Below are 27122 nucleotides of genomic sequence, written 5' to 3' on the forward strand. Positions count from 1 at the left end.
TCACAGATATAATATGAAAAATATGTGGAAATAAAAAATATTTCATTTGAAAGTATAATATACAAATTTTAGTTAATTCTGTATTTGATCTAAACAAACATGAAGTGGGACGATCTCGTCCATATTTATTTCTCCCTGTATAACTTTGCTGAATAAGGAAAGTTGATATTTTGCAATTTTTCTAAGTTCTGGAGAATCATTTTCTTCTATAAGATTTTGAATCGTTTTAGAGATAATTCCGAGTGAAGCAATAAGTTCTTCAAAGGTATACATCTGTATGATATGGAGATTAACGCCTAATGGACGTATCATACCAGGAATTTTTGTATTTGTGAAATTTAAGTCTCCAGAAACGAACAAATTTGAGTAAATTAGGTTAAATATCGATGAATCAGGGAAATTAGAGAATATTACTGTGAGTAAATCGTTAAAATTCTCTGTATGTTTTGGATTTACGCAAAATAGTTTGTGATACATTTCTAATATATCCTGCATCTTTGATTCTGAAGGGAATGAAGTAGCAGTGGGACAATCTTCCTTTAATTGTTGAATAAGAGAAGCATATGCTGAATTTCTAACATATTTATTAGATGGATCGAGATATGGTGCTAACATCAGGTTTAATGATTTCATTGATGCATAAATATCTTGGAAAAGGTATTTTTCATCTAATAATTTCCCTATTAAAGTATCATCGTTGGCTTTGCATGTATTTCTGTATGTATAATATATTCTTGATAGTGTGTATCCCGTATTTTTAATGATATCTTTGTTAGAATTCGAATGAATAAGCAAATTAAACATTTGTTTCATTTCGCTCATTTGATTCCTATTTACAGTCTTTTTAGGATTCATAAATAGTAGATTTTCTGCGGCAGATTCGTAAAAAGAGTCTTTAATTTCCTTAGTTGGTTCAGCCAATTGTAAGTTTATAAATTGAGTGTAGAATTCTCTTTGAGAGTTGAGGATCCCAATCCACTCTTCTTTTTTGAGAATTTCCTTATCTGTATTTGGAAATATTATAAGAAAGAATCTCCAAGCGATAGTTTTAATTTCATCGGAAGAAAATGACATGAAGAAACTGCTGGTAACGAGAGATTTCTTGTTTGCAATTCCTAATGGAAAAAATCGATCAAATTCTTCCATAATAAAATTTGTCACTTTTTGAATTTTAAACATCCTCAATTTTTTATTCCACATTTAATTTTAATGGATTAAAATCATCATAATCAGCTCCCACTCAGCTTACTTAATAAATCATTCCATATGAAATAGTCCCAAAACCAATTACATTTTCCGATCATTTTCGATTTTGCTATCATGTATTAATAATCTAATGCTTATGCAGAGTACTAACATAATAATTATGAGTTATTAGCATCTTGAGGTTCTATTTTCCAAAAATCAATTTTCTTTCATATTAGCTTTTTAACTCAAATTTAGCATTTTATACATTAATGTTAACGTTTTTAAAAGTGCATGGATTCAAATGTAAAGAAATAATTTTATATTTTTTTTGGTAAATACTTAGAAAAACTCGAGAAAACAGTACTTTTGAAGATAATTAAACTATATTTATTATATGAAAAATCTATTTATTTATAAGTAATCCGCAGAAAGAAGAGACTGCAAAGCTGAAGCCTCTTTAATATTGAACTTTCTCATGTCATCGCATATAGATGTAAGATTGATTATTAAAGAACCGTCAATCTTAACACCAGCGTTGATCATGTCGATCATTACTTCACAGAATGGACGGCAGATACGTACAGCGCTTCCATTATCCTTGACGCTTCTTATAGCTGTCATTGTCGATGTAATGTATGAGCGAATGAAATTTGGAGGGGCAAAGTTTTCGAGAACAAACATTTTGACAGTTGTTACAATATCAGGTCCTTTAGGAGCGTTGCTAAGGTATTCTGAGAGCCTCTGACGTTCATTTGGTAAAGCTTTGATGATGAGAATCGCAATTTCAGGATTGTTTTCGGCAATTTTGTCGAAATTTTGCTCGTTTGTGTCTTCTTCTGAGATAATAGAGTTGTCTGAGAAAACTAATGAATTCAGCGTCTGAATTTCTCGCTGAGTTAAAGCTCTGCTTATTGAATCAACAAGTAGCTCGCGACCAGCCTTTATACTTTCGGCGGAATGACTTTCGTCGAAAAGAAGAGGTGGAACGTTGAGAGATGAGATAAAAAGTTGATTAACTTCATTATCTGTAATTGGAAATACATCTGGAGGCGTATGAATTGTTGGCGGTTCAAACTCCGAGACATATGCAGGGCATGTGATAAGTTGCTCGAGAACTTCGTTCAGAGATAAGATCTCTGTTTCTCCTTGATTTGGTTCAGAGATAAGTGGTGAGCAACGAACGTTAAGTGTTTTGGAGTGCAAGATATCAACATTGTTTGCAGGATAAAATGGAAATGAATTTCCAAAAACACGATTAATCGTGTATTCGCCTAATATTGATATGTCAGCTCCGCTGATTAATTGTGTTAGAGTAGAATACATTTGCTGACTTGATGATCCTTGCTTAGTCTGATGGAGTTCGATTAATAAAGAAAATAATGCTTTATAGGGATGCTGATTGATATCAGGATTATAGTAATACTGATATATTATCCAAAATGAAACAAATTGCTGCGTATGTTCTAGGATACAATCTGCAAGAAAATACGTTAATATATTAATTGATTGAATTTGTTTTTTAAAGTCGAATTTATCGATAAATCGTTTATACAAACTTGTAAGCGTTTCGTCTTTTTCAGATATCAACGCGATGAGAAACTTTGCGTCCTCATCGCTTAGCATTCTTTGAAACGCAAATTACAAATTTGTAAACTTGATACTTTTGCCATTCGACTACATAAGAAAGTCAGCCGAAATTTTATCTGCTTTTAAAGTAACTGTTGCAGAGCAATTTATAAAATTAATATTAAGGGATGAAAAAGAACTTTTTATTTTGAATTCAAACGATAACTCAGTCAGATTGTCAAAATTTAGAATGCTTTAATTTAAACGTAATTGCTATCATTAGTTGATTTTCAATTTTTTTGAAGGTTCGGGTTCTGAAAAAATTCAAAGGAGACAGAACAATCATCTAAATATTATTGCAATTTAGATATATATGCAAATAATTAAAATTTCGCGAATTAATTTCAATATCTTGCGTTTATTAATTAATATTCCAAAACAAATAATCAACTTATAGCAAAATAGGAATTGAATTCCAACTAAATATAACGAATCAATGATCTGTAAAGGCATTGGCGCTTTAAAAAAATATTATTGAAATTTTTCCGAAAAGATGAATTAAATGGAATAAAAAAACTAACATATAACTTCTTAAAACTACGGTATTTAGGGTGAAAATCAATTCTTTTATTTAAAAAAGAAAGAATAATAAAATATCCAAAAATACGAAATAAAGAAAATAAAAAACAATTAACATACAAGTTCAAGTTGGTTGGCCAGATCATTTATCTGACCAGCAGTTGTCGAATTAATCGGTCCTTCGAGTAATTTCATAATCTTTGTCAGACCCTTCGTTTCATTACCCATGATTGAAGCAATTTCAACGGTAAATTGTTCGATTCTCCTTTTGTTTCTCTCTTCGAGAGTTTGTTCGATGTCAGATTTGTTCTGGGTGAACAAATCTGCATCATTTCCCCAATCTGTCATTCTTTTCACGGCTTTTTCGACTCTATTGCATTCTCTCTTTGATCTGTCTATGTGTTCTCTGAGCTGCTGTATCTTGTTGTTGATCTTCGAGAGAGTTGCAATACGAGCAGAGTTCGCGCTTTCGTTCTGATGAATGTTTGACATCATTGACATCATTTGGTTCGATAATCTCTCGTATTCGAGTCTCTGCAAAGCGACAATACTTGAAAGAACTGAATCTTTGTTGACTGCTTTGTCAAAAACTGCTGAAATTGCATCGATCGACCATGTATCTACGGAAATAGGGTCTGTTTGTGGTGGAGGCATGGTTTCTATTGTCTTAGAAATCTGTACAGCTTCATGTGGTCGTTGTGTTCTTTGAGATAATCTTTCAATTTTCTGATCGATCGTTTTGGAGAATTCGTCAAGCTTAGAAACAGGGGATAAACTTGGCGAAATCTGATGGGCTTCAAGAATTTTCTTGGAAAGACCTAAAACTTCGATTCTCAAATTCAAAACTTCGTTTTCGATTTCGCGAGCACGAGTTTCGTTGAAGATCTTGTTAAGGGCATCTGTTGTTTCGGCATTTACCTCTGATTTGTTGAGTTCTCTGAGATATATCAAAAGATTTGTGTTGATGAAAACGGTGGATGACTCTGCTTCCTTTTCAACAATAGAGGCTGCCTTATGAAGTGATTGAATCTTACGGAGTTGGGCGAATTTGGCGTCTAAATGTCTTCCGGCGTTCATATATTCAATTGGTCTGAGTATTTTATCATAATAAAGGAGTCCTTCTTCAGATCCAAAGACTGGAAATGATGTTTCGAACACTGAAAGCCTGATCCATCTTGAATCCCATTTCCATACATCGCCAATAAAGTTGTTTTCATCGTTTACACCACCGGCAATGCAAACACCATTATCGAAAAGGTAGGAAATATGCGATTTTCTTTGGTTGGGACCAATATTTGATAACAATGCCCAAGTTGGATTTAATGCATTACTGAAATTGAACTCCCAAAGGTCTCCAAGGCATTTTCCACGTGTATCTACACCGCCAAATAGGTAACCTTTATCGTTCATTTTGATGAATGTATGTCCAGCACGTCCGCAAGGGCCTTCTTTAAGGCAGTATGACCTGATACTGCACATAGGATTAATGTACTTAAACGAGTCTTTGCAGAAAATGATTATATCAAGAGATCCTAAAAGTTTTGGACCTTCAGAACCACCAAAAACGTAAATCATGTGGTAATTTTCGTCTAATGTTGAAATGCATTGAGTGTTTGTTCTAATAGCTTGCGGTGGAGCAATAATCTTGCACATTCTCCATTCTCTATCTTCAATATCAAGAATATACATTTCGTTCTGTTGTAAATTTGCGGCATAACCGCCATAAAGGAAAAGATGGTGTTTATCTAGAAAAGTAAAGCAAAATCCAGTACGATTTGAAGGTGCGCGTTTTGCTTGCAAAAGAGTAAAAGATTCTCCTTTTTTAGCGGAGTACACTTCTAAATATCCATGTTCGCCGAGTGTAATTTGATAAACGAGACCATTATAAAATGTCGAATTTGTTGGAGGAGCTACACTAATAGTTTCCTCTTCGTTTTCTGCTGCTGTTAATCCTTTACCGATTCTTGTACTAATTGGAGAAAGAAGTGGTAAGATTGGATTCATTTCTTCTGTTTTCGGGACAGCCTCATTAAGATTCAACCAATTTGAGGATCGTCTCTTATTGATTGAAGTAATAGAAGCTTGCCTTGAAATTCCTTTGAATTTCATACCAATTTGGGAGTAACATCTCTTGTTTATCATAAATTTTTATTGAGATTTTTATTTCATATATAAGTTAATTAATAAGTATGTCTCAATACAACCATTATATTTTTAATGAGATTCGCCGTAGTTAGGGAGATGATTTTTTCTAGAATCTAATCCTAGAACAAATTATTGTAATATTTGGCAGAGTCGTATCATGTATAAATCAATTTTCTTTCTTTTCGAGAGCTTCGATATTAAAAATATCAGATCATTTTCATTTTTTTGTTGTTTTCGTTTGCTGATGGTAATTTAAAATTACACTTCGTCAGTGAAACCCAAATCCAAACTCTAAGTTCTCATTTTCTGGTGCGCGCAGATCTGAATTCCGCAGAATGAGTCAAGTTGATATCGATCAGGCTGTGCAAAATCTAAGAAATCTGGCTTTCATAGCTCAAGGATATTTAAATAGGTATAAAAAACTCAAAAGCGACTTGGAAAATCTTGCTACAAATAGTCATTTGAACAGGGTTAAAGCTGAATCAAATGCGATGTACTTGGAAGATTTAATGGGTCATGCTGGCGATTTGACAGGATATTATAGCTCCTCACCTCGCTTTAAATCAGTTGAAGAAGGAAAATCCTATGTTTTACAGCTAATGAAACAAATAAAACAACTACCAAAAGACACAATTATTGAAAATAAGCAAGAACAAATTAAAAATCTTGTAGAAAAACTCAATCAACAACATAATCAGTTGCAAATTGAAGAAAAAAATCTACAGAAATTAAAAGAAGCAACAGAAAAACAAAAATTAAAAGATGAAGAAGAACATCAACAACTTCTTCAACAATTAGAAAAGGCTTCAGCAGAATATAAAACGTTACATTCGCAAAATAAACAAAAACGACAAATATATAAAGACAAACAGAAAATACTAGATGATCTTAAACAAAAACTGCAAGATTTAAATTTAGAAAATATGAAAATCAAAAAAGACATAGAAAACATCGATGATGACCATAAAAACTTAGACCAACGACGCAATGAAGTTCGTAGCCAAGTAAATCGGATCAGAGAAACAGAAACAAGTCTAGAAACTTTAAGGCAGCAATCAATAGAACTGACTAAAGTGAAAGATGATCTAACGCAACAACAACTCAGGCTACAACAAGATATATTAGACAAAAAGAAGAAAATTGATCAAATTTTATCTTTTATCGAAATTTCTCAAAAATGATCTAAAGGCAGAGATACTAAGTATTGCGATTTATTTTGTTATTAAAATATAGATTATTGTTTTATCAAAATGAATTTTTTTAGAAAAATATATCTAAAATAACATCAATAGGGAAATCCATGCTATGATCGCTTGTAGCAGATTGTAAAATGAGGATATCTCCATCATTATAATACATTTGGAGTTAATTAATGAAATTTTTGCCAAATTTACAACTTTTTGGCATTATTTTTTTGAAAAATCAAATCGATATCAGCTATTAAATACTTTGTCTTTTTCATCAGTTAAAACTTCATAAAATTTTTGTAAGAATGACTAAGAAATGCGAATTGCAAGATAAGGCTATGAAAATTTTAATGGATAGCGCGACAAATGATCCGCTAAAGCCTAAATTCAAAGAATTATTGAAGACTTTGCTTGCAAACAAAAGTTCTCTCTTTGTTTTATTAGATTGTATGCAAAAGAGAAACCAAATGCAATTCAGCATACAGATATTCGATATTCTTGCAGGACATTTTGCGAAATCACAGTTTAATGAAGAGGATTCTCAACGAATTGCAAATTCATTCATCTCAATCATAAATTCAGAGCTTCCTTCAAACATAAACAAACTCGATATCAATACAATTAACTATTTACAATCATCTGCATCAGCTGCGCAGTATTTTTCTTCTTATTTTAAAAATGTCGAAACAACTAATCAATATGTCTTAACATTTCTCATCTTTATTTACGTTTTCACACACAATACAGTACTGAAAGATAAAGTAATGCCAATAATGAATCAAAAATTAATTTATAATGTGACTTCATTAGCAATTTTACGCTCATTACCTAATTCAGAGTTAAAAGAACAGCCTACAGTACGCGCTTTATCATCTGTTTTTAAGAGCTCTTGCGATAATAATTTAGGAGATTACACAATTCCAATAATTCTCTCATGTTTGCCACATTACATTAATGAAACATTATCAAAAGAGTGCGCAGCAATGATACCTCTCATACTTAAAAAGCTAAAACGCGATAATAACAACATGATTCAATTTTCTCGATTTTTATTCCCTTTATTTGAGTTTAACGAGACATTTACAGTTGTCAAAGCTGCGAGCGATGACATTCTACAAGCATATATCACAACAGTTAACGATAACTCTCAAATAAATTCTACAGCCGAATTATCAGATCCATTGACATATGTGAATAGCCAAGTAGCAAGTTCATTTATCAAACTATGTGCTGCTCTATCAGTTAATATAGGTTTACTCTTCCAAACCAAAACAATTTCATATCCGACCGGAGTTTTGTTACTTTCTATATATGTAGCACGAATGATCTCAATAAATGAGTTCGATAGATGCGATAGAGAAGCAATGATTGGTGATTTATTGAGTGTTTGTCCTAAATCATCATCTAATTTCCATTTATTGATAATTTTAAGCGGTTACTTCGTAGTTGGATTTAATTCCAAACGAGGACTTGAAGTATTAGTTGATGGTCTTCAAATGAACTCTCGGCAGGCTTGCAATTGGATGGTTTCGGATGAAATGCCATATGACACTGTTTTTCCTGTTTTAGCAACGAATTTTGATGCCGACAAAAGTTGCGAATTATATCTACACACGTTGATCTCATTAATTAAATCGAATGTTCCTCAGATACCCGATGAGATGCCATTTGATGATAGTGTAACAGCTTATTCCGATTCCAATTTCGAGTTCATTTATGGATTGAACAAATTTGATTCAGATACAATGGACATTTCGGATCTCCAAGGTGTTCCAACTCCATCGACAACATTGTTTTGTCACGTGATATCTAAATACGTGAATCATCCAGAGCTTGGACCTTTATTACCTTTGGCAGCAGCAACTGTTTCTCAACAGTTCGCAATAGATTTGACGAAAAACATGAAACAACAAAAAAGAAAAAGATCAAAAATGGAATTGATCGCGAGTTATTCGAATGCTTTGTCATCATTAGATCTACAGACATTGCATTCATTAGCACAAACATTCTTATTACTAAGTCCAGGAGTATCAATGCTCTTCTTGGCCGTTTCTTTGCAGAGACTACCATCGGAAGCCATCAAAAGAATGATGCAGAAAACTTCAGTTTTTGCAACAACAAATCCGGAAAGTTTTGCAAAAATGATAGCTTTAGTTGCTCATTCTCATCCAGAAATAGCTTTGAACTTCTTGGATACATACACAGAACAGAACATTAACAAGAGAAGAGTCTTTTTCTTCTTGAGAAGTAACCCAGAAGACAACGAACAGAGTTATATTGCGACTTTTCAATCAATTGGGTACTTTTGCAACTTTGTAGACAATGGATTCTTTATTAATGACTTTCTTCCGTTTGCTACGAGGTTCTTGAACAAACATTTGACCCATCAATCCAAATCTTATCAGTTTAATTCCGCACAATTAAATGCGATTAGAAGAATCAGCTCAAGATTGGTTAAATACCAAGACGACCATAACGACCACATATTCCCCTTCAAGGATTTCTTAGTCCAGTTCGTTTGTTCTTTGTTTATGGATGTTGGTGATCAAATTTTGACTGGAACTTCCCCGGCCAATCAACCAAACAACCAAACAACCACCAATAAATCGACCAAGACTAATTCCAATATAGTAGTTATCATACTACAAACACTTACCAGCCTATTGCCTATCCATCCTATTAGAATTAATGATAAACACGACAGATCTCTAGAATTAATTGTATTAATTCTACAAAACGTTACAGGAGATGAGTTCAATTCCATTTTCAAAGCTGCATCTGCTTTTATATTAGAACTATTACGAACAAATCCAACAGTTTTAGTTCTAAACTCCATTTTAGGTCCAATTTTCCAAAATCTTTTGAATACAAAAGAATGGAGACCGATCTGTAACTTACTAAGCCAGATAACGAGCCAATGGGAATCCGTGAAGATAGTACAAGGTGGCCCTTATCTTTCCCAGTTAGTTACATCGATTTGTCCGATGTTGACGAATATTTTACCTCTGTTGCCAAGTGACATGGGAAACATCGCGATAAATTGTGTGGAAAACTTGTGTTCTCTGCAATGCGCGATAAGGAACCAGATCCTCAGCCTCCCAAGATCAATAAGACCTCCAATGCCATCAACAGAATTTGCAGATTCAGATGAAAGGTGTCATATCGGTTGTCAGTTCACTTCTAAAAATCTTTTGACTTCACAAGTCTTTGACATCATCAAGGGACTTTTGGAGATTGTTTCCAATGACAAGAGCCTCGATGAACACATGAGAGGATGCATTTTGGCTGCAACTTTCTTGTTGCAAGAAAGAGGAAATGAAGAATTCAGAGATGATGCAAAAATTGTGTCACTTTTGACAAAATTGTTAAATAAAAGTGACATAATTTTAGACATCTCGTTGAGAGCGTTCAAAGTATTATCAGGAATGCGATTCTTCTCAGTTGTATCCAGCTTGATCGCAAATAAATCAGAAGTTGAACCATTTGCATCAAAAATTATCACTTCACTTTTAGAAAATGAGAATTCTGAGATGCAATTATTGACTGTTGTTTGCGATATGAGCTGTGATGAGTCACAGGAGAATTCATGGTTCTCGACAGCAGCATTTCCTTTATTAGGAAAAGCTGTTAAAGAATCATCTGATGAACAATGGGCAAAAATTTTCATGGGTGTTGCAAAACACACAAAAGATTCAAATTCTAGTTTGTTCACTTCACTTTTCGGTTTCAACAACATGACAGAGATCTTAGAAAACGCAGAAGAAGAAAGACCATTAGTTTTCACAATGATCACTTCACTTTTGCCAGAAGGATTTGACTCTTATTTTTCACTTTTAAGTTTGGAATTAGCTGCAGCTAGTGTTGAGAATTGCAATGCTTTGTTGGGTTATTTCTTCACTGATTTAAGAGTTGCTGATGACCAAACATTCGAGCACTTGATTGTTATTCTTAAGAAACATCCGTTCGAGAGTTGGCGTGAACAAGCGAATTATTTGGCCATTTTAATTGCAGACAACGTTTTCAGTTCACAAGTTGCAATGAAATGTGCTCATGCATACATTGATTCATGTGATGATGACTCATTAACGTTTATATGGTCATCAATCATCTCTCATGTCATATCTGATTTCGATAGATGGCTCAGTTTAATTGACGAACTCAGTTACAGAGTTGACGCTGTTGCTTTCGGACCAATTATTCCTTTGTTGGTTGTTCACGCGAAAAACACTGTTTGTGCAAAAGTTCTTTCATTAATTGCAGAGAGAGTTTGCAAGGGAGGAAATGAAGATGTTGTGAGCAAAGTTTTGAAGAGTGACATCTACAAACACAGTGATTTAATCAGTGAATTCTCTTCGATGTTGAAGAGAGGAGATCATTGCGCTGAATCTGTTGCAGCTCTCGCAATTTTGTGCGAAAATGTTGTTGATAGTAATATCTATGCAATTGAGGCTATAATTGATGAAGCAATTAGAATGGATGGAAATGAAGATAACTGCGCAATATCTGTTTTACAAGGTTTGCTTTTATAATTTAGACTTTTTTTTATTGTATGTAATTTTAGTTTTTAATAAATATATAAAACTATTCGAACTTAAAATTTTTATGTTTAAGCACCAATGTATAGGATCAAATAATCATAGTCCCAAATTTCAATGAAAAATCCAACAAAATGAATTTGATATAAAAACACCCATTCGTTGCTCATTAATCCAATTTGATGAAGTTATATAATGACAACACTCTTTATTGTTGATCTATCTTATTTGTTGATAAATAGTTTTATATTGATTATTAACAAAAACAATAAATTTACAGGTATTTAAAATACAAACCAAATATATAAAATAAGTTATTTGAGCATTGATATTTGAGACTTAACAGCTGGTGGAGAAGGAGGAGTGATCACTGATCTTGATTCATTGGGGTCTTGTTTTCTTGTGAGTGCAATGAAAAGACCGACTAAACCAAATGATTTCATCGACTTTTCATCAGAAACATTTCCTTGATCATGCGATTTCTCGATCAAAGCCTTCTTTTCATCTCTAAGTATCTGAATCATATCAATAAGCTTGGTTCTGTTAGCGCATCCAATGCAAATATCAGCAATTTCTGTACGCAACTCTGGATCTGTTAATCCGCCTTTGTATTTAGGTAATGCGGCCTTGAGAGTTTCTTCAGCCCATTGTGGCCATTCTGACTTTTGTTTCTTCTTGTCAAGTGTCTGTTCAAGTAATTCAACTCTCTGCAAAAGAGCTTGAACTGTCTTGATGACTCTTGGTCTGCTCCATGTAATTTCCTGGCCAATGAATGGACTCAAAAGGTTTCCGAGTTGTGAAACAAATGCAACTTTTTCACGAGCGCTGTTTTGGCTAACAACTGAAGAGTTTCCTCCAATGATTGAAGATCTTTCTCTCATTGGTTGTGGAGATTTAGGCATTGGAGATAACAAAACAGATTTAGGCTGTGGCTTCTGTGTTTTCATACGTTCGATTTCTGCAAACAATTCTCTGTTTTTAACTCTTGCATCTGCAAGCTTTTGCTGCAATTCTTCAACGAGTTTGTTTGAAAGTGGTTCATTCTGAAGTTGTTCGAGAGTTGATGTTAAGTCTAGTTTCTCAGCCTGCATCTTCTTCATGATCTTCTGATGCTCAACAGACTGTTCGTTATAAAGTTTAGCTGTTTGGTTCGCGTTTGCTTTAGCTTCTTCGTATTTTCTTGATAATTCTTTGATTTGGTTTTCAAGAAGTTTCTGTTGTTCAACGTATCTCTTCTTCTCTCTTTCTTGAGAGCTCTCCATAAGATTTCTTTCTTTCTGGAGTGCATCAGTTAATCTCTTTTCATATGATTCTGATCTTTCTTTGATTGTAAGTTCCAATCTGTCTCTTTCTTTGATCAATCTCTCAACTGTTTCATCTGATGTCTGCAACTTCATTGTCAAGACTTGGTTGGCCTTTGTGTCTTCAACATGTTGGATGTTCAAGTCTTCGTTTGTATTGTTTGCTTCTTGGAGTTCAGCTGCAAGTTTTTCGAGTTGTTTTTGAAGAGAAATGTTCATTCTCTCCTTCTTAACAATTGTATCATTCAAATCATCAATCTTGCGATCCAAAACACATCTTTCTTTGTCGAATTTGATCAATGCATCATTATATGCCTTCTTTGTTGTCATTTCAACATTTTCTGTGATATCCTTGTATTCTTCGAGAACTTCTTGGAGTTTTGCAGGTAAATCTGTCATTTTTCCGTTGAAATTGATAAGTGGTCTGATGTTTTCATCGAGATACTCAATGACAAATGATGATTCCTCGATGAACTTGCACAAACAAGCGAAAACATCTTTGATGTCACCGTGGTAATGAAGAGTTGTTGCAATAACATTAAGTAATTGCTGGAAAACAGGCTGCAATTGGTTGATATAATCAGCAACAGCAGCAGGTAATTCGTAATCTGTGCAATCGAATGCAGGAAGAACTTTTCTGACTGTTCCGAGTTTGTCAACCATGTTCTGAAGGAATTCGCGGAATCTGCAAAGAATTTGTGCCAAAACTGATGACAAAGCAACATTATCTTTGTCTTCAAATGTGAATTTGGATGATGCATCAACTAAATACTTGGCAGCTGGTTCTTCACTGGCATCCGCATATGCACACTTCTCAAGGAATAATCTTGTTTGTTCAACTTCATGAAGAATGTCACGTTTATCTGCTGATGTAAACTTGATTGGTTTCTCTTTGAGGAATTCCAAGTTGGCTTTTCCTGTTCTGAGGAGGTCAACAATGAATCTACTGAGAGCATCGCATGATGAGTTCAAGCCGCGAAGAACTGAAGCTGTTTCTGGGTCAATTCTCGTTGAACCAAGGTCGTGGCAAGCGTCTGGAAGAGTATCTGGTGTGCATGCGAACATAGGAGCAAGGTTATTGCATGAGCGTTCAACAATGGAGCGGAGTTTATTGAGTTCTGTATCGGATTGACCAAGAGCTGTTGATGTAGAATTGAATTCATCGCGAAGCTCTTCGAGTTCGTCACAAACATCGAGGTATTGTTGGTTTACGTTGTTGTTGGATTCCTTTTCGTTTGAAAGTTCTTCTTCGTAACGGTCGAGAAGATCATTTTGTTTTTGAATGACAATTGTTGCTCTGCGATTTGTTTCAATAAGAGTGTCAAGTTGCTTGGCTTGGTTCTTGATGTAGCGGGCGAGCTTGCGTGTGGCTGCGTTTGACTTATCTTCGAAAATTCTTGATTGTGTAAAGAATTCTGTAGATAATGTTTCTTGGTCTTTCTCTTTCTTGATCTTGAACTCTTCAAATTCGATGTCTTTCTTTTGTAATTCGGCACGAAGTTGATTGATTCGGTTTGTTTTAGCCTCAAGTTGCTCTTGAAGCTCTTTGACCTCGCGATTGACATTTGATGTTTCATCTCGAGAGTCGTTCAAGAGTTTTCGGAGGCGAGAAATTTCTTCAGCATCAATTTTAGTTTGATCTGATGCTTGTTGGCGAGCATCTTCGAGTTTATTGTATTCGTATTTGAACTTGCTGATTTCGTCTTTGTGCTGATTGGCTTGTCTTGCGAGTTCGTTGATTAATTGATTTTTCTCGTTGAACATTTTCTCGTTTTCATCTTGATGAATGCGAATTTCTTTGCACAATTCTTCAATCTTGTTGGTGTAGTCTTGGTTATCGCGCTGAAGTTCAAGAATTTGAAGTTTTGCAAGAGTGATATCCGTTGGATTCTGTGCCAACAATGCTGCATAGTCGACAAGTTTCTTAGCCTTGCCAAGTGATTGATTAGCTTGTGCGGCATTCTCTTTCATAGTAATATAGTCGTGAATCAAATAACAAATGCCTTTTTCGCAGAGTTCGCTGTTCTCGCGAGAAATTGGCTTTTCTTGCGATGATTGGAAAAGATTATGAATAAGTTCGGCCAGCTTTGTTAAGTGCGGAACCTCTTGGAAAAGCTCGACCAACTGTGGTGGTGGTTTTGTGTACGATTCTTCTAAGTATTTTGTCAGTGCATCATTACTGCGTAAGTCTGCTGCTTCTGATGCCATCAAAAAACGACCCTTCCCCTTCCGTGGTGGTGAGGACGAATCCATAGATAAATTATAATTAAACTGATTTAAGCTCTCAAATAATTAAGGTAATTCTATGAGTTCTATCAAATTTCAATGTTAACGTCATTTCGACTTAATGTAAAGAATTTTTTATAAATTTAGGTATTGTTTTCGAAACTACTAAATGTGCTCAGTGCAAAATCGAAATAATTTTTATAAAATGACTCGTACGTTAAAGGCAAGCATTAATCTTCATTTCCTAATTTCGACAGAAATATACGTCTGACGAAACCAAAATCTAGTCCATATCATTTTAATCATTCATATTTTGTTATATTATTCGATTCTTCCCTGTTTATAATGAGATGTGAGAAATTATATATCTAATAGCTTATTAAAAATTGAGATCACTCAACATGGTGGATGTGAAGAATATATTTTGCTGAAATCCAGTCTTGATGACAAATGTTAATGTATTAATATCAATTTTTATAGAATTCAATATCGATTTCATTGAATTTTTGCAAAATGAATTAGGGTTGTGTGCTTCTAAGTTTCTATATGTATTTGCAAGAATCCAAATGAATAAATGTCTCGTTTTGATCGAAATCAAGCAAAATGTCTCAAATTATTGATTTCTTTGCCTAATTGCTTAAGAAATGCTTCACCATATATAATAGAAGATTATCAATCAAGGTATATAAAAATTTCACGATATTTGTAATTCCCCAAAATCAGCCTTCATTCAGTGAATGATTGAGAAATGGATTAGAATATAACTTATGATAAAGACTTTTTTCCCAAACTTTTACTCAAATGTGAGTGGAATGTCAACAAACTTGTGAGACTGATCTGTAATCTTTGTTCTTCCATATAACAAATAGATATATACGATATGTACAAGTATAATCAATTATTCCAAAGTCGAATATACAATCAACCACTCAAGACAATTTTAGATAAATGGTCAAAAAGTTCCCAAACACATCAATTCATAATATACATAATGAATAGATATTGTCTTTCAAAAAATGAGGTGCAGATTCATTTTCAATACAAAATAATTGGTTATCCAAGCATCAGATGAAAAATACAAGTGTAATAATAAAGCATCAAAAATTTTAAACAGTAATAAGATTTTGATTCTTCAAAATTGTGAGTTTTCAAACCGGTTTTGACGTCAAAGGATTCAAATAGAAATCTAAAAATATGCATAATTTATAATAAAATTTCTGATGTACGGATGAAAACCGATCAACTCATCAGTGTTTGAATAATTAATTTAGTAGAACATTTTCCTGTTGTATAATGAACCATTGATGAATCTAATGGTTCATTCAGTTTGAAAGTATATGAATCTCCCCCCGCTATAGTTTTATGCAAAATATTTTCATTACAATAACAATTAAGGGTCCACTGTAAAAATTGAAAGTCTCTCAAAATTGAGAGGCGATTTGCAAATAATTGTTATCGTCATTTTTCGAAAATCCACTTTTCCTAGTGTTCTGATTAATATTATGTGAATACAACAATGAAGCATATGTTTCAATAAGATGGTAATATATTCTATCACTTCAAATCTCATAAAAATTGCAAAATCAGTGAGTTTTATAAGAACATGATTTTTTCGAATTTTTTCGCTTTTGGATGCGTGTTTTGAAAAATAGATATTTTCGAATTTTAATTTTATCTTAAGTATAAGTTTTATATTAGGAATTTTTTGACCTATTTCCAATCATTAATTCCAATGTTTTTCAAGGAATTTAATTGAGAAGAAATTAGGAATTTCGCTTTAATGCCATTACAAACTAATATTATGATGCATAATATATATATTTATTGAGGCTAATGCCGGGATATCTTGCATTTAAAAAAAATTCAAAGAATTGACAATTGGATAGCACAAATTTAATTCCCTGGACAAAGTATTATTGTTTATATATTCAAACCATTATCCTTAGTTTAGATATGTTGGCCAAAAATTTTCGTGTTATTTTTTGTGTTTAAGCATAAATTGGGGAGAAGCTTCCTAAACTTTTTAATCCCATAAATATGGTCATTATCTGGAATAAAGAGTTAAGCGTCATATGTCACTTTTTGTACTAAGGAAACATCGACTTTATGCGTTATGACTTTTCGATGAGGAAACAAGTGTTCACGTATTATAAACTTCCTTATTCCAATAAACCGACCCTAAACATAATTAATTCTAAGCATGATAATGGTCTCTTTTCTATGATAACCAAATCAATTTGGTTATCATAGTAAAGCACCAAAAACTGGAATAGGAATCGGCAATATGGAATCATGAAGCAACTCGGATAAAATAAATATGGAACATTCATACATCCATTCCCTATTTTTAACCATATTATATTTTCAAACAAAATTCTCGTACTATTTTCAATAAAATTTGCATAACCTTGTTATTACTCTTAGGCGAAAGATGATTTTAATGTTAATTTTATAGAAGAACTTTTAATGCATAATAAAATAACCATTTCCTATAAATTTAGACTTAAAACGGTGACAATAAACAAGCTTTAGTCTAGAAATTAATTTTCTACTACTATAAATGCATCTTTATCTTTAATTAGAAAAAAATTTATCAATTTTATTATCCAGATGAAAAAAGAAGTGACATATGATATTTTATCTAATTTAAAATCTTTTATTGATTGTTTTTAAAAACTTTGCATTTTGTATGAGTATTTCATGTTTAAATCAGTATAAATACGCAAAATACTTATGAAATTCCAGCTGTTATTCAGTACTATTCATTTTTCAGCAATCATTAACTGTGGAAGAGTATGGCAAACGTTCGATAATGATCATGTATACTCAGATCATCAAGAATGAATTAAAGTCAATGCAGGGAAATGGATAATCCGATTAAAAACCCCAAAAAGGAAAAAGATATTAAAAAAAATTGTGTATTTTAGTGGGTATTATTCTGGATAATGCCAATTTTTACAAGATTTAATATTAACCATATCAATAGCCGACTCAATGTAAAAATTTCGATATTATTTTTTCATTAATCAAACTTTGATAAATTTTAGTATAATGAACGATTTTGTTTTGTGTATGATACAGAAATGAAAAGCTTAATTAATATCATTTTGCATTTTTTAAAGGATGTTAGAGTACATCTACATTAAAAAATCAGATTTGAACTGCGATACTGCATCAAATTGATGCATATCTGATAAGGATCTCAAAAGAGTAAAGTTAATTTTTTTATGTTTTTTTAAGTTTTGGGCCTTAGTAAAGCAATATTTTTGGGACGACGATAGACCTTATTTGGCCTTACAGTGGACCCTTAAATATATGCTTTTCCTTTATTTATTAGCTGAACGCAACGTTACACAGTATTGCTATAGAGTCGAAAAGGAAGGGCTTCCACAATGCAATGAAGGAGATATAAAAGTTGCATCCATTCAAGAGTTTTATGATACAATTAACGAGTCTGAGATGGTAAATCTCCGTATTATCTGCGACAGTACATCCGTAGTTGATATTTCATCCGCCAAACTTAAGGATGCCGAGATTGATTTCTCTGGTGTTGAAGGTACAGAAATTAATTTTCATTTGGATAACCAAACTGAGTGCAGGCTTGATGCCATCGGTTTCAAGAACATCACAGTAAAGCTTGATTGCCAGGAATACATCACATTCCGCCATATTTTCCTTGTTGGAACTAAATTTACTTTCTCAACTCCGAGTGTGACCATCCGCGCTCATAAAATCCACTCAGATCTTAGCTCTATTTCATACTTCGCCAAGGCTAATACGACAGAATTCCATTTAACAAGCGCTGAAGGACTTCCAGATTCAAGTACAGAAATTTTCGTTAGCACCATCCTCGAAATTGAAGCCCAGCACAAGGACTCCTCCATGTCAATCGGAATTGACAATTTGGAGATGACTTACGGTTCAACTGTTATTGATTTCAGTATGAAGACAAGTACACAAGTTACAATCAACCACAACACTCCAGGAGTCGTAATGAAGACATTTGTTCATAACGTTCAGTACAACAAATCAACAGATTCTGTTTATACAATTAATGTCGCAAATGGCGCAATTAACGAGCTCTCCTATGACTACTTCTACTCAGTATCAGCTCCTGCTGTTCGCTCTTACCTCGGAGACAAAGCAACTCTCTCAATTTCGAATACAAATTCCCAAGCCTCAATTTTCGTTCAGGGAGATGCTACACTCGATCTGAAGGACAGCCGTAACGATTGCGGTTTCTCTGACCTCACAATTCTTACAAATGGCTCACTTTTAATTCAAAATTCACCTTCTATCAAAACAATGTCATTTTTCAACTATTTATCACTGAATGGACTCGGAAATGTCCGTGCGGCCAATCCTGTCGATGTTACAGTGCCAAATGTTGAATTACATCAAACATTAATGGTAAATAATTTATTTGAGAACATAAATCTCAAGAATGTTCTCAAATTTGTTCAGGAAGATGCAGTATCCAACATTCCATCAATTTCATTTGCAAAGGACAGCAGATTCAAATATAATTACAATATGCAAACTAATAGCCACGTAACATTCAATAATTTCGATTTCAAAGGTACAGCAGAGATGTATTATACAGATTCCAGTGTTCCAACTGACGAAGATGCCCAACATCTTGTAGATTCACCACTTTATGCGTTTTGCACAACTAGTAACTACGATTGCAATGATTGGAACATCGCTGCAACATCACAGGATATCGATGGCCTCACTCCATCTACTTCTATCCTTAAACCAATCTGCCGTAAAACAAATGGTTACATCTGCGCAGGTTTCCAATACGATGATACACCAGGAAAGATCTTCCCACAGATCTGCTACGCCCAGGAATCGTATATGTGTCCTAAATCCACAATTTGGGTAAATTCGACATCATCTCAAAAGATTTCATCTTTAGTATCGAACAAAGTCAGAAGCATCAAAGTTAAGACAATGGAGTCCATGGAACAAGGCTTCTTCGACTTCTCCGGACTCAAACAGATGACTCCTATTTCAATTAAAGGTTTGACTGGTTCTGTAAATGTAAGTCTCAGAATTGATCCGAAAGAATCGATGATTTCAGAATTAACATTATCTAATGGTGTTTATGATTTTGTTGGTAATAATAAAATCAATTTACCATATATTGAATTCGGCCAATCATCGAATTTAGCAGAACACGCCAGATCAAATGTCAAGTTCTCTTCCACTACAGTTGTTGCCATTTCCATTGAAGTCCTCAACGAATTCGATGCATCAAGTATCAAGAATGCCGTAATTCCAATTTATAATCCAGTCGAAATCACATTTACAGAAGATGGATGGACATTCAAGGTTGATTTCGAGTATAACGTTACAGCAAAGTCATACTCAATCCCATTATGGATCGATACAGCTGGATCTATTTCACTTAAATCAAATCCATCAGTCAAAAACACCATCCCTCTCAAGCTGATGGCCAGAAAGGGTGTAAACAGCTACTCTGTCTTTATCGGTGATGGTTTCAAGGAAGGACAGAAGGCAATTACACTTTTAGACGATTCATATGCAAAGATCCATACTAAATCACGTTATCTACCTTTCGAATTCTCAGGAGATAAGAACAACTTCGCAATTGTCGAAGGAATTTCCGGAGTTCAAGAGTATTTCTTGGGAGATCTCAAATTAACTGAGACAACATTGAACCCAGACATGGAAATTCCAGGTCGCGTTGTTGTAAATACACTAGAGGCAGGTGGTACAGTCTATTTGAACGGTTCTCTTACGATTAATGAACTAATTCTTGGAGATTCCGCTAAAATCGACATGACAGATGTAATCATTAAACAAAATAACCTCACTATACCAAAACTTGGCTCAATGGCCGCAATTAAAAGTACTCTTCCAAAGAATATTCGTATTATGACAACACCAAACGATTCCGGCACTCTCCAAGTTGGCGATGATTCTACAAAGATGCCAGAGTCCATCATTGTCGACTGGTCTGTCGATAGTGTCCCATCAGATGGACTAAATCAGAAAGTTCCACTAATTTTCTGCCATTCGAACACAGCAACACTCTCAAAGATCATAAGCCTTACGAATACAACAAAGAAAGTCGGAAAGAAGGAAGTTACTGTTAAACTTGAATTCCAAGATTTCCAGGTCTCCCTTTTGTACTCAGCACCACGTGACAAGTCAACTGTCATGATCGCTATTGGAATCACCGCACTCACTGTAATTGTTATCGCTTCTCTTGTTGGATTAATTTCTTACCTCATCTGCTGCAGGAAACACATGAAGAGAGACTTGAAGCTCCTCTCTGCAGAAACACTCCTTCAAGGTGGACCACAATTTTAAACTTATTTTTCTTTTATTTTAATTTTTACAATAATTTTCTGTTTTTTTTTTTTAGTCAAATAATATAATAATCTCGATAAACCTATATTAATTCTGAATGAAATAATGCTGAAGTTCCTTTCTTTATTCTTTAATATCTTTGATATGAATCAAAAGATTCAAATATGGAGTGAAAAACATCTCAACAAAAAATCTTTTAATTTTTGGGGAAGTGATCGAACTATTCACCACTCAATATAATTTGAGATTATTATTGAATTGTGATTTATTATTTACTATTACTATTATTTGAATGCACAGAATAGAGAGACATCTGTGATCTTTCATAATTGTAGAATAAGAGGAAATTGAAACAATTTAAATTAATTTCTTTAATTGAATATTGATTAATGTTTAAGATCTGTACATTATTATTCTTTGATGATAACAGAATGTAAAGATAAAAGCGTTTTAAAATAAGCTCAAAAGAGTCCACTAAAATGAACAAGTTTTAATTTTAAGTTTAAAAGTGACAGTTTTTTGACTGCATTGATGAGCACTAAATAACAAAACTACAATCCAGTGAATACTCGTCAGATGGGAAATCTCTTGATCTGGTTTCTACGACGGATCCTTATATTATCATTTCCGCAAATTGCGAAAAGATTTCTGGAGTCAGTGCATCAAATAACGCATTTAAAGATGTCCAAACAACTCTCCGAGGATTCAGTTTCGAATCCAGTCCGAAATTAAAAGAGATTCAAAATTATGCATTCTATAGTTGTAAAAATCTTCTTTCAATCGATCTCAGTCCATGCACCAAATTGGTTTCAATTGGAAACAGTGCCTTTTGTGTATGCACTAGTGTCACATCTATAACTCTTCCACCAGCCTTGGAAAGAATTGGATATGCTGCGTTCCAGTATGTTTCAATTTCCTTGATCACGATCCCGAAATCAGTTTCCCTGATTGGCCAATTTGCCTTTTCAAACAATTTAAAATTGACAAGTGCAGATATTGAAAGTGATTCCATAATTACGATGATTGATTGGAATTTATTCTTTGCAACCAGTGTTTCCACCTTTAAAATTCCAAAAAGAGTCACGATATTTAATGGATTGGCTTTTAATGGTGATACAAAGATGAATTCGATTTCTATTGATAATGCTAATCCTAATTTATATACTGATGGCCGTGGAGTATATAGTGCTAACAAAACTATTTTGTATTATGTTTGCAGTGCTCCAACAACTCCTTATCGTGTTTCTTCATCAGTTGAAATTATTTATGATGGTGCATTTGTAAGTTACCAAGCTCCTACTGTTGAACTTTCTGAAGGAATAACAGCAATGTACTCCTATGCTTTCTTCCGCTCACAAATAACTTCTTTTGTGATGCCAAATTCTGTTAAATCCAGTGGAACTCAATGTTTCAACATTTGCCCAAATTTACAGACATGTGTTTTATCGAAGAATTTAACAAGTTTAAGTTATTCAATGTTTCAAAATTCTGGTTTGACAACATTAACTATTCCTCCAAGTGTTACTGTTGTGAATTCTGGAGCGTTAGCAAATTGTCCTAGCTTAACAAATGTTTATTTTCCGTATCCAATGCCTGATTTGAAGAGTGGTTTTGTAAATTTTTCTCCAAATTTTGTTCCAAAACTGTCAAATGGTGCGAAGTTTAATATCAACAATGATAAAGTTATGTTCAATGATGATAACACAACTGTTATTGGATATTTTGGATCTAATGAAACAATTATTCATTTGCCATCTGCATTAAAAACTATTGGTGAGAAATCATTTATGAGTAGAGAGCACATCAAAGAAGTTGTTGTTGAAGGTATTTGCAACATCGAAAAAATAGATAATTATGCATTTCAAGGATGTTTCAGCCTGACCAAATTCCCAAGTTTTGCAACCATTAAATATATAGGAACATTTGCGTTTGATAATTGTCAACTTTCTTCGGCAATTTCTTTTTCAAAAGATCTTCAATGGATTGGCGAATCTGCATTTATAAAGAATACAAAAATCCCACAAATTGAATTCTATTCAACAGGATATTTAGTCATTTCATCGCATGCTTTTGAAAGCTGCATTCTCTTATCATCTGTTTCATTTCCTTCTTCAGGAAATATTTATCTTAAAGACTATGCATTCTATTTATGCGAAAATCTTAGATCATTAACCATTACAAAGAGTATAATATCTATTGGACAATCATGTTTCCAGAGTTGTGGCATCCAATCAGTTATTTTTGAAGGTGATACGATTTGCAATGGAATAATTCCAGCTCTCTGTTTCAAGAATTGCAGCAGTTTAGCATCAGTATCCATTCCATCAAATTGCACAATTCTTGATGTCGAATGTTTTGCAATGACAGGAATCACAGATATAATTATTGCTGATAATGTTGAAGTTTTATCTCGCCAATGTTTTAAAGATTGCTTAAGTTTAGAGAGTATTACCATTCAGTCCAGTTCTAGATTAACTTCTATTCAGCCATTTGCCTTCCAAGGTTGTGGTAATCTTGCAAGTGTGAATTCTTTTGTTGCTTCAAATTTTTGTAGCGATAATGGAGCAATATATAATAATGATAGATCGAAGATCATCATTTATCCGCCGGCTGCGAAGAACAAATACTTTGGATGCAGAAATCTTGAAGCCGTTTTAATTCCAGATAAAAGTGTTGTGAATATAGGGCAAAGTGCTTTTGAAGGATGTACATCTCTAAAGCAAATCAACATTCCTTTGAGCATCAAAAATATCGAGGCGAATGCATTCCTTGGTTGTGGTAATATAAAATGTGGTGTTTCTCATGACAACAATACTAAGGAATATATAGATATGCTAATTAATGCAGGGTTAACGAAAAAATCCTTAAAAGAATGTATGATGATAACATGCTTGGTGCATGGTAGTTCACCAATGTTCTCTTATAACGTTCTATTTCCTTTTATTCTCATTTAATATAACTTAAAAAATTATTCTCTCAAATTGTTTTGAGATTTTCAAATATGTGATCAAGTCAAAATACATCAAGATTGGATATAAACTTATTTATTTGTATGGAATTTAGGTGTAGAGAGCCTTAAATAAACATAATATTAAAATTGATTTGATAATAATATAAGTTTCTGAATGTTTCCCCTAGACCCATTTAATGATGAAAATGTTAGTTATTTAAGAACAAAAATGAATGTACCCAAATGCATACATATTGCAAGTTGAATTAGATTTGAGATTCTCAAATATATCAATATATCTAAAACTATCTTGTTTTTTGTGAACACATGATATTTTATGTCGGTTTTGATAATGTGAGTGCTGTTATTTAGTTAATATGAATAAAATTTTCTATTATATACTTAAATTCTTTTGTTAATATATGGATGTGTTAAAAATATATGAGAAAAAAACAAATTCTCTAAATTGAGTTCTTTATTCTATAATTATCAATTATTATTCAAATGTGAAATCATACTTACTCATAATGGCTGGGATATATAAAAGAGTCTTTTCCTGGTATTCAACATTGTTATGAATTTGTATAAATTGTAATGCACTTAATTCATTTTTGCTTTGGATGTTAAAATGTGCTTTTTCTGGGAGCATTACTATATACCATTTCTCGATTTCTTTAGCTTGTGTAATATGTGCTGGAAGATATGGATATAAATACTCTGAAAACTGTGGACGGTACCATGTAGCGACATGATCACCGATATCGAATTCACCTTCGACAATGCGGAATTTCTTGGTGAGTATACGTTTAATAGCTGCTTCATCTTCTTCTCCAGTTCTAACTATTCCGCCTGGCATTTGTAATTTCTTTTTATTTTTGTTTTTGAGGAGTAATATTGTTGTAATGTTGTGTTCGTGAGCAAGAATAATGCAACGAACAGATTTAACTGTTCCTTCGACTGCAAAAATTTCTTTTATTTTTTCCATGCGATCTGTATGTGCCTTTTCCTCTTCTTCCTCATCTTCTGATGCACCAAAACGGTAATTTGATAACTTGTGGATCCTCAAACTCATTTATGTTCTTTCGAACTTGTCACGTTTTTTGCCAAAAAGTGTTTCTTTGGCTTTTTGCGGAATAGAGTATTCCTAAGGGGCTATTATTACTAAAATATTAATTGGCATGATGAGAAGCCATAGATTTTTGTATTTTTATTAGAAATTGATCAAGATAAAATTTTGAAATTTTAACAAATAAAAAATGAAGCTAAAACACAATGGTAAAAACTCATATCTGAAGTAAATTAAAGGTTTGGAAAAGTTTTTAGACGTGAATCTAAACTTAGATAAAAATTTTATAAGAATTTTCATCTTATAGATCTTAAATAATGTCAAAATTATATTAACGTAATACTTTATGAATAAGATGTAATAAAAACAGATATCAATATATGATACTCTACTTGAATGTAGGTATTGGTGGTAATTTTGCGTCAGAGTTACTCTTTTGACTTTCCATGCTTCCGACAAAGCTGAATCCATTGAATTCAGTGTGTCCTTCGATTGCTGGCGTTGCAACAGAATCACATGGCGTTTCTCTGGTGAATGCAGAGTCAAAGTTCTCTGGATTGAACTTGTCATCAATCGGAGGAACGTAGAGTGGCTCAACTTTTCGTTCTAAGACTTCATCGAAATCCATTCCTTCCCAGAACGGATGATCCTTCAAAGTATCGAAAGTAGCGCGTGTCTCTGGGTCTTTTGATAGAAGCTGGTTGATAAAATCGGAAACATTTGGATCAAAATCTGAAGGATAATACGGTTGATCCGCAGGGATTCTCATAAAGATCTTTGCACGGTTCTCATCGTAAAATGGTGTATGTCCAAAGATGAATTCATAGACCAAACAGCCATATGACCACCAATCTATGGCCATTCCGTAAGGTTCGCGACGTACAATCTCAGGAGCGAGGTATTCAACAGTTCCGCAGAATGTAGATGTTGCAGAGTCAAATGACATGTCTTTAGCAAGACCGAAATCGGTTAATTTGATATGTCCTTCTTCATCGAGTAAAATATTTTCTGGTTTGAGGTCGCGATATATGATACCATTACTATGGAGATGAGAAAGTGCCAAACCGATTTCAGCGGCGTAAAAGCGAACTTCTGACATCTGAAGTTTTCCAACTTTAGAGAGATATCTAAACAATTCACCACCAGGGATGTATTGCATACCAAGGTAAAATTTGGACATAGACTGAAATGCAAATGAAAGAGAAACAATAAATGGATGTTTGACTTTCATCAGAATATTTCTCTCTGAAAAGACTGTATGTACTTTGCGTGTTTGAATTAAACGAGCTTTATGAATTGATTTGATTGCATATAAATTCTTTGTACCTTTCTTTTGGACTAACATCACTTTGCCATAGTAGCCTCTTCCTAGAACTGAAATAATGTTGAAATCATCCATTGTTGTAGTTCTATCATTGATTGCTTGGGATTTGATGGCTAATATCCACTCCATTGTAACTTCTTCTGATTCGGAAAGGAAAACAAATGTGTTTATACCTGGAGAATCTATCTTAAACTTCCTTTTATCATCTTCTAATGGTGCAACCGTGGTGTCAACACCAATTGGGATTCTTTTTTCAATGATCTTTGATTCATAATTTTTATAAACAATGAATTCCGAGTTGCATACTTCACAATAGCAATTGTTCCATATTCCAAAGAAGCTTCCTTTCTTTTTAAGTGTTCCCTGATATGAGCCGACTTGTTTCTCGCTCATTTCGAAATTTTGTATCGTCCAAGAGTTATTGGTCATTTTTTTCGTCTTATCAGGGATTTAGGCGAATTATCAAGCGTTATAATGGAATCTTAATGAAGTAAGAATGGAGAAGAACGGTAGGATTGTCAAATTGAAATGTATTTGAATGAAAAATAATTGTTTTATCTCGAAATTCAAAGTTACATCGGGTTTGACAATGATGATCGATGCTCCGTAACATTAAGTTAAGATTGAACTATTTCCATGCTATGTAGTATCGATAGTATTATGCATGAAAATCCATATCTGAAATGAATAATGATGAAGAAAAAATGCAAAAG

General features: G+C 33.4%; 10 protein-coding genes across 10 annotated transcripts; 4 read left to right on the top strand and 6 right to left on the bottom strand.

Annotated features, from left to right (window-relative positions):
- Nucleotides 1–72: 72 nt before the first annotated feature.
- On the bottom strand, nt 73–1146 carry TVAGG3_0265850 (uncharacterized protein; the record flags this gene model as incomplete). Its single annotated transcript, XM_001583595.1, has 1 exon — nt 73–1146. One exon carries the CDS (start codon nt 1144–1146, stop codon nt 73–75), a length of 1074 nt encoding a protein of 357 aa, XP_001583645.1.
- Nucleotides 1147–1499: 353 nt separating this feature from the next.
- On the bottom strand, nt 1500–2825 carry TVAGG3_0265860 (gene silencing by RNA; the record flags this gene model as incomplete). The annotated part of the gene is made up of 1 exon (XM_001583596.1): nt 1600–2811. The coding sequence occupies one exon, from the start codon at nt 2809–2811 to the stop codon at nt 1600–1602; it is 1212 nt and encodes a 403-aa protein (XP_001583646.1).
- Nucleotides 2826–3342: 517 nt separating this feature from the next.
- On the bottom strand, nt 3343–5475 carry TVAGG3_0265870 (nitrile biosynthetic process; the record flags this gene model as incomplete). Its single annotated transcript, XM_001583597.1, has 1 exon — nt 3445–5475. One exon carries the CDS (start codon nt 5473–5475, stop codon nt 3445–3447), a length of 2031 nt encoding a protein of 676 aa, XP_001583647.1.
- A 317-nt stretch (nt 5476–5792) lies between these two features.
- On the top strand, nt 5793–6723 carry TVAGG3_0265880 (alix/aip1 like domains domain-containing protein; the record flags this gene model as incomplete). Its single annotated transcript, XM_001583598.1, has 1 exon — nt 5814–6659. The coding sequence occupies one exon, from the start codon at nt 5814–5816 to the stop codon at nt 6657–6659; it is 846 nt and encodes a 281-aa protein (XP_001583648.1).
- A 247-nt stretch (nt 6724–6970) lies between these two features.
- On the top strand, nt 6971–11194 carry TVAGG3_0265890 (armadillo (ARM) repeat-containing protein family; the record flags this gene model as incomplete). Its single annotated transcript, XM_001583599.1, has 1 exon — nt 6971–11194. The coding sequence occupies one exon, from the start codon at nt 6971–6973 to the stop codon at nt 11192–11194; it is 4224 nt and encodes a 1407-aa protein (XP_001583649.1).
- A 283-nt stretch (nt 11195–11477) lies between these two features.
- TVAGG3_0265900 (uncharacterized protein) lies at nt 11478–14754 on the bottom strand (the record flags this gene model as incomplete). The annotated part of the gene is made up of 1 exon (XM_001583600.1): nt 11515–14754. The coding sequence occupies one exon, from the start codon at nt 14752–14754 to the stop codon at nt 11515–11517; it is 3240 nt and encodes a 1079-aa protein (XP_001583650.1).
- Nucleotides 14755–17974: 3220 nt separating this feature from the next.
- Nucleotides 17975–21145, top strand: TVAGG3_0265910 (uncharacterized protein; the record flags this gene model as incomplete). Its single annotated transcript, XM_001583601.1, has 1 exon — nt 18043–21069. The coding sequence occupies one exon, from the start codon at nt 18043–18045 to the stop codon at nt 21067–21069; it is 3027 nt and encodes a 1008-aa protein (XP_001583651.1).
- Nucleotides 21146–21595: 450 nt separating this feature from the next.
- TVAGG3_0265920 (antigen BSP-related family) lies at nt 21596–24383 on the top strand (the record flags this gene model as incomplete). Its single annotated transcript, XM_001583602.1, has 1 exon — nt 22089–24023. The coding sequence occupies one exon, from the start codon at nt 22089–22091 to the stop codon at nt 24021–24023; it is 1935 nt and encodes a 644-aa protein (XP_001583652.1).
- Nucleotides 24384–24476: 93 nt separating this feature from the next.
- Nucleotides 24477–25172, bottom strand: TVAGG3_0265930 (regulation of mRNA cleavage; the record flags this gene model as incomplete). The annotated part of the gene is made up of 1 exon (XM_001583603.1): nt 24516–25091. One exon carries the CDS (start codon nt 25089–25091, stop codon nt 24516–24518), a length of 576 nt encoding a protein of 191 aa, XP_001583653.1.
- A 156-nt stretch (nt 25173–25328) lies between these two features.
- TVAGG3_0265940 (STKc AGC domain-containing protein) lies at nt 25329–26832 on the bottom strand (the record flags this gene model as incomplete). The annotated part of the gene is made up of 1 exon (XM_001583604.1): nt 25474–26802. The coding sequence occupies one exon, from the start codon at nt 26800–26802 to the stop codon at nt 25474–25476; it is 1329 nt and encodes a 442-aa protein (XP_001583654.1).
- Between the last annotated feature and the right edge of the window lie 290 nt (nt 26833–27122).

Source organism: Trichomonas vaginalis, chromosome V, assembly GCF_026262505.1.
Source record: "Trichomonas vaginalis G3 chromosome V, whole genome shotgun sequence".
NCBI classification, from domain to species: Eukaryota; Parabasalia; order Trichomonadida; family Trichomonadidae; genus Trichomonas; species Trichomonas vaginalis.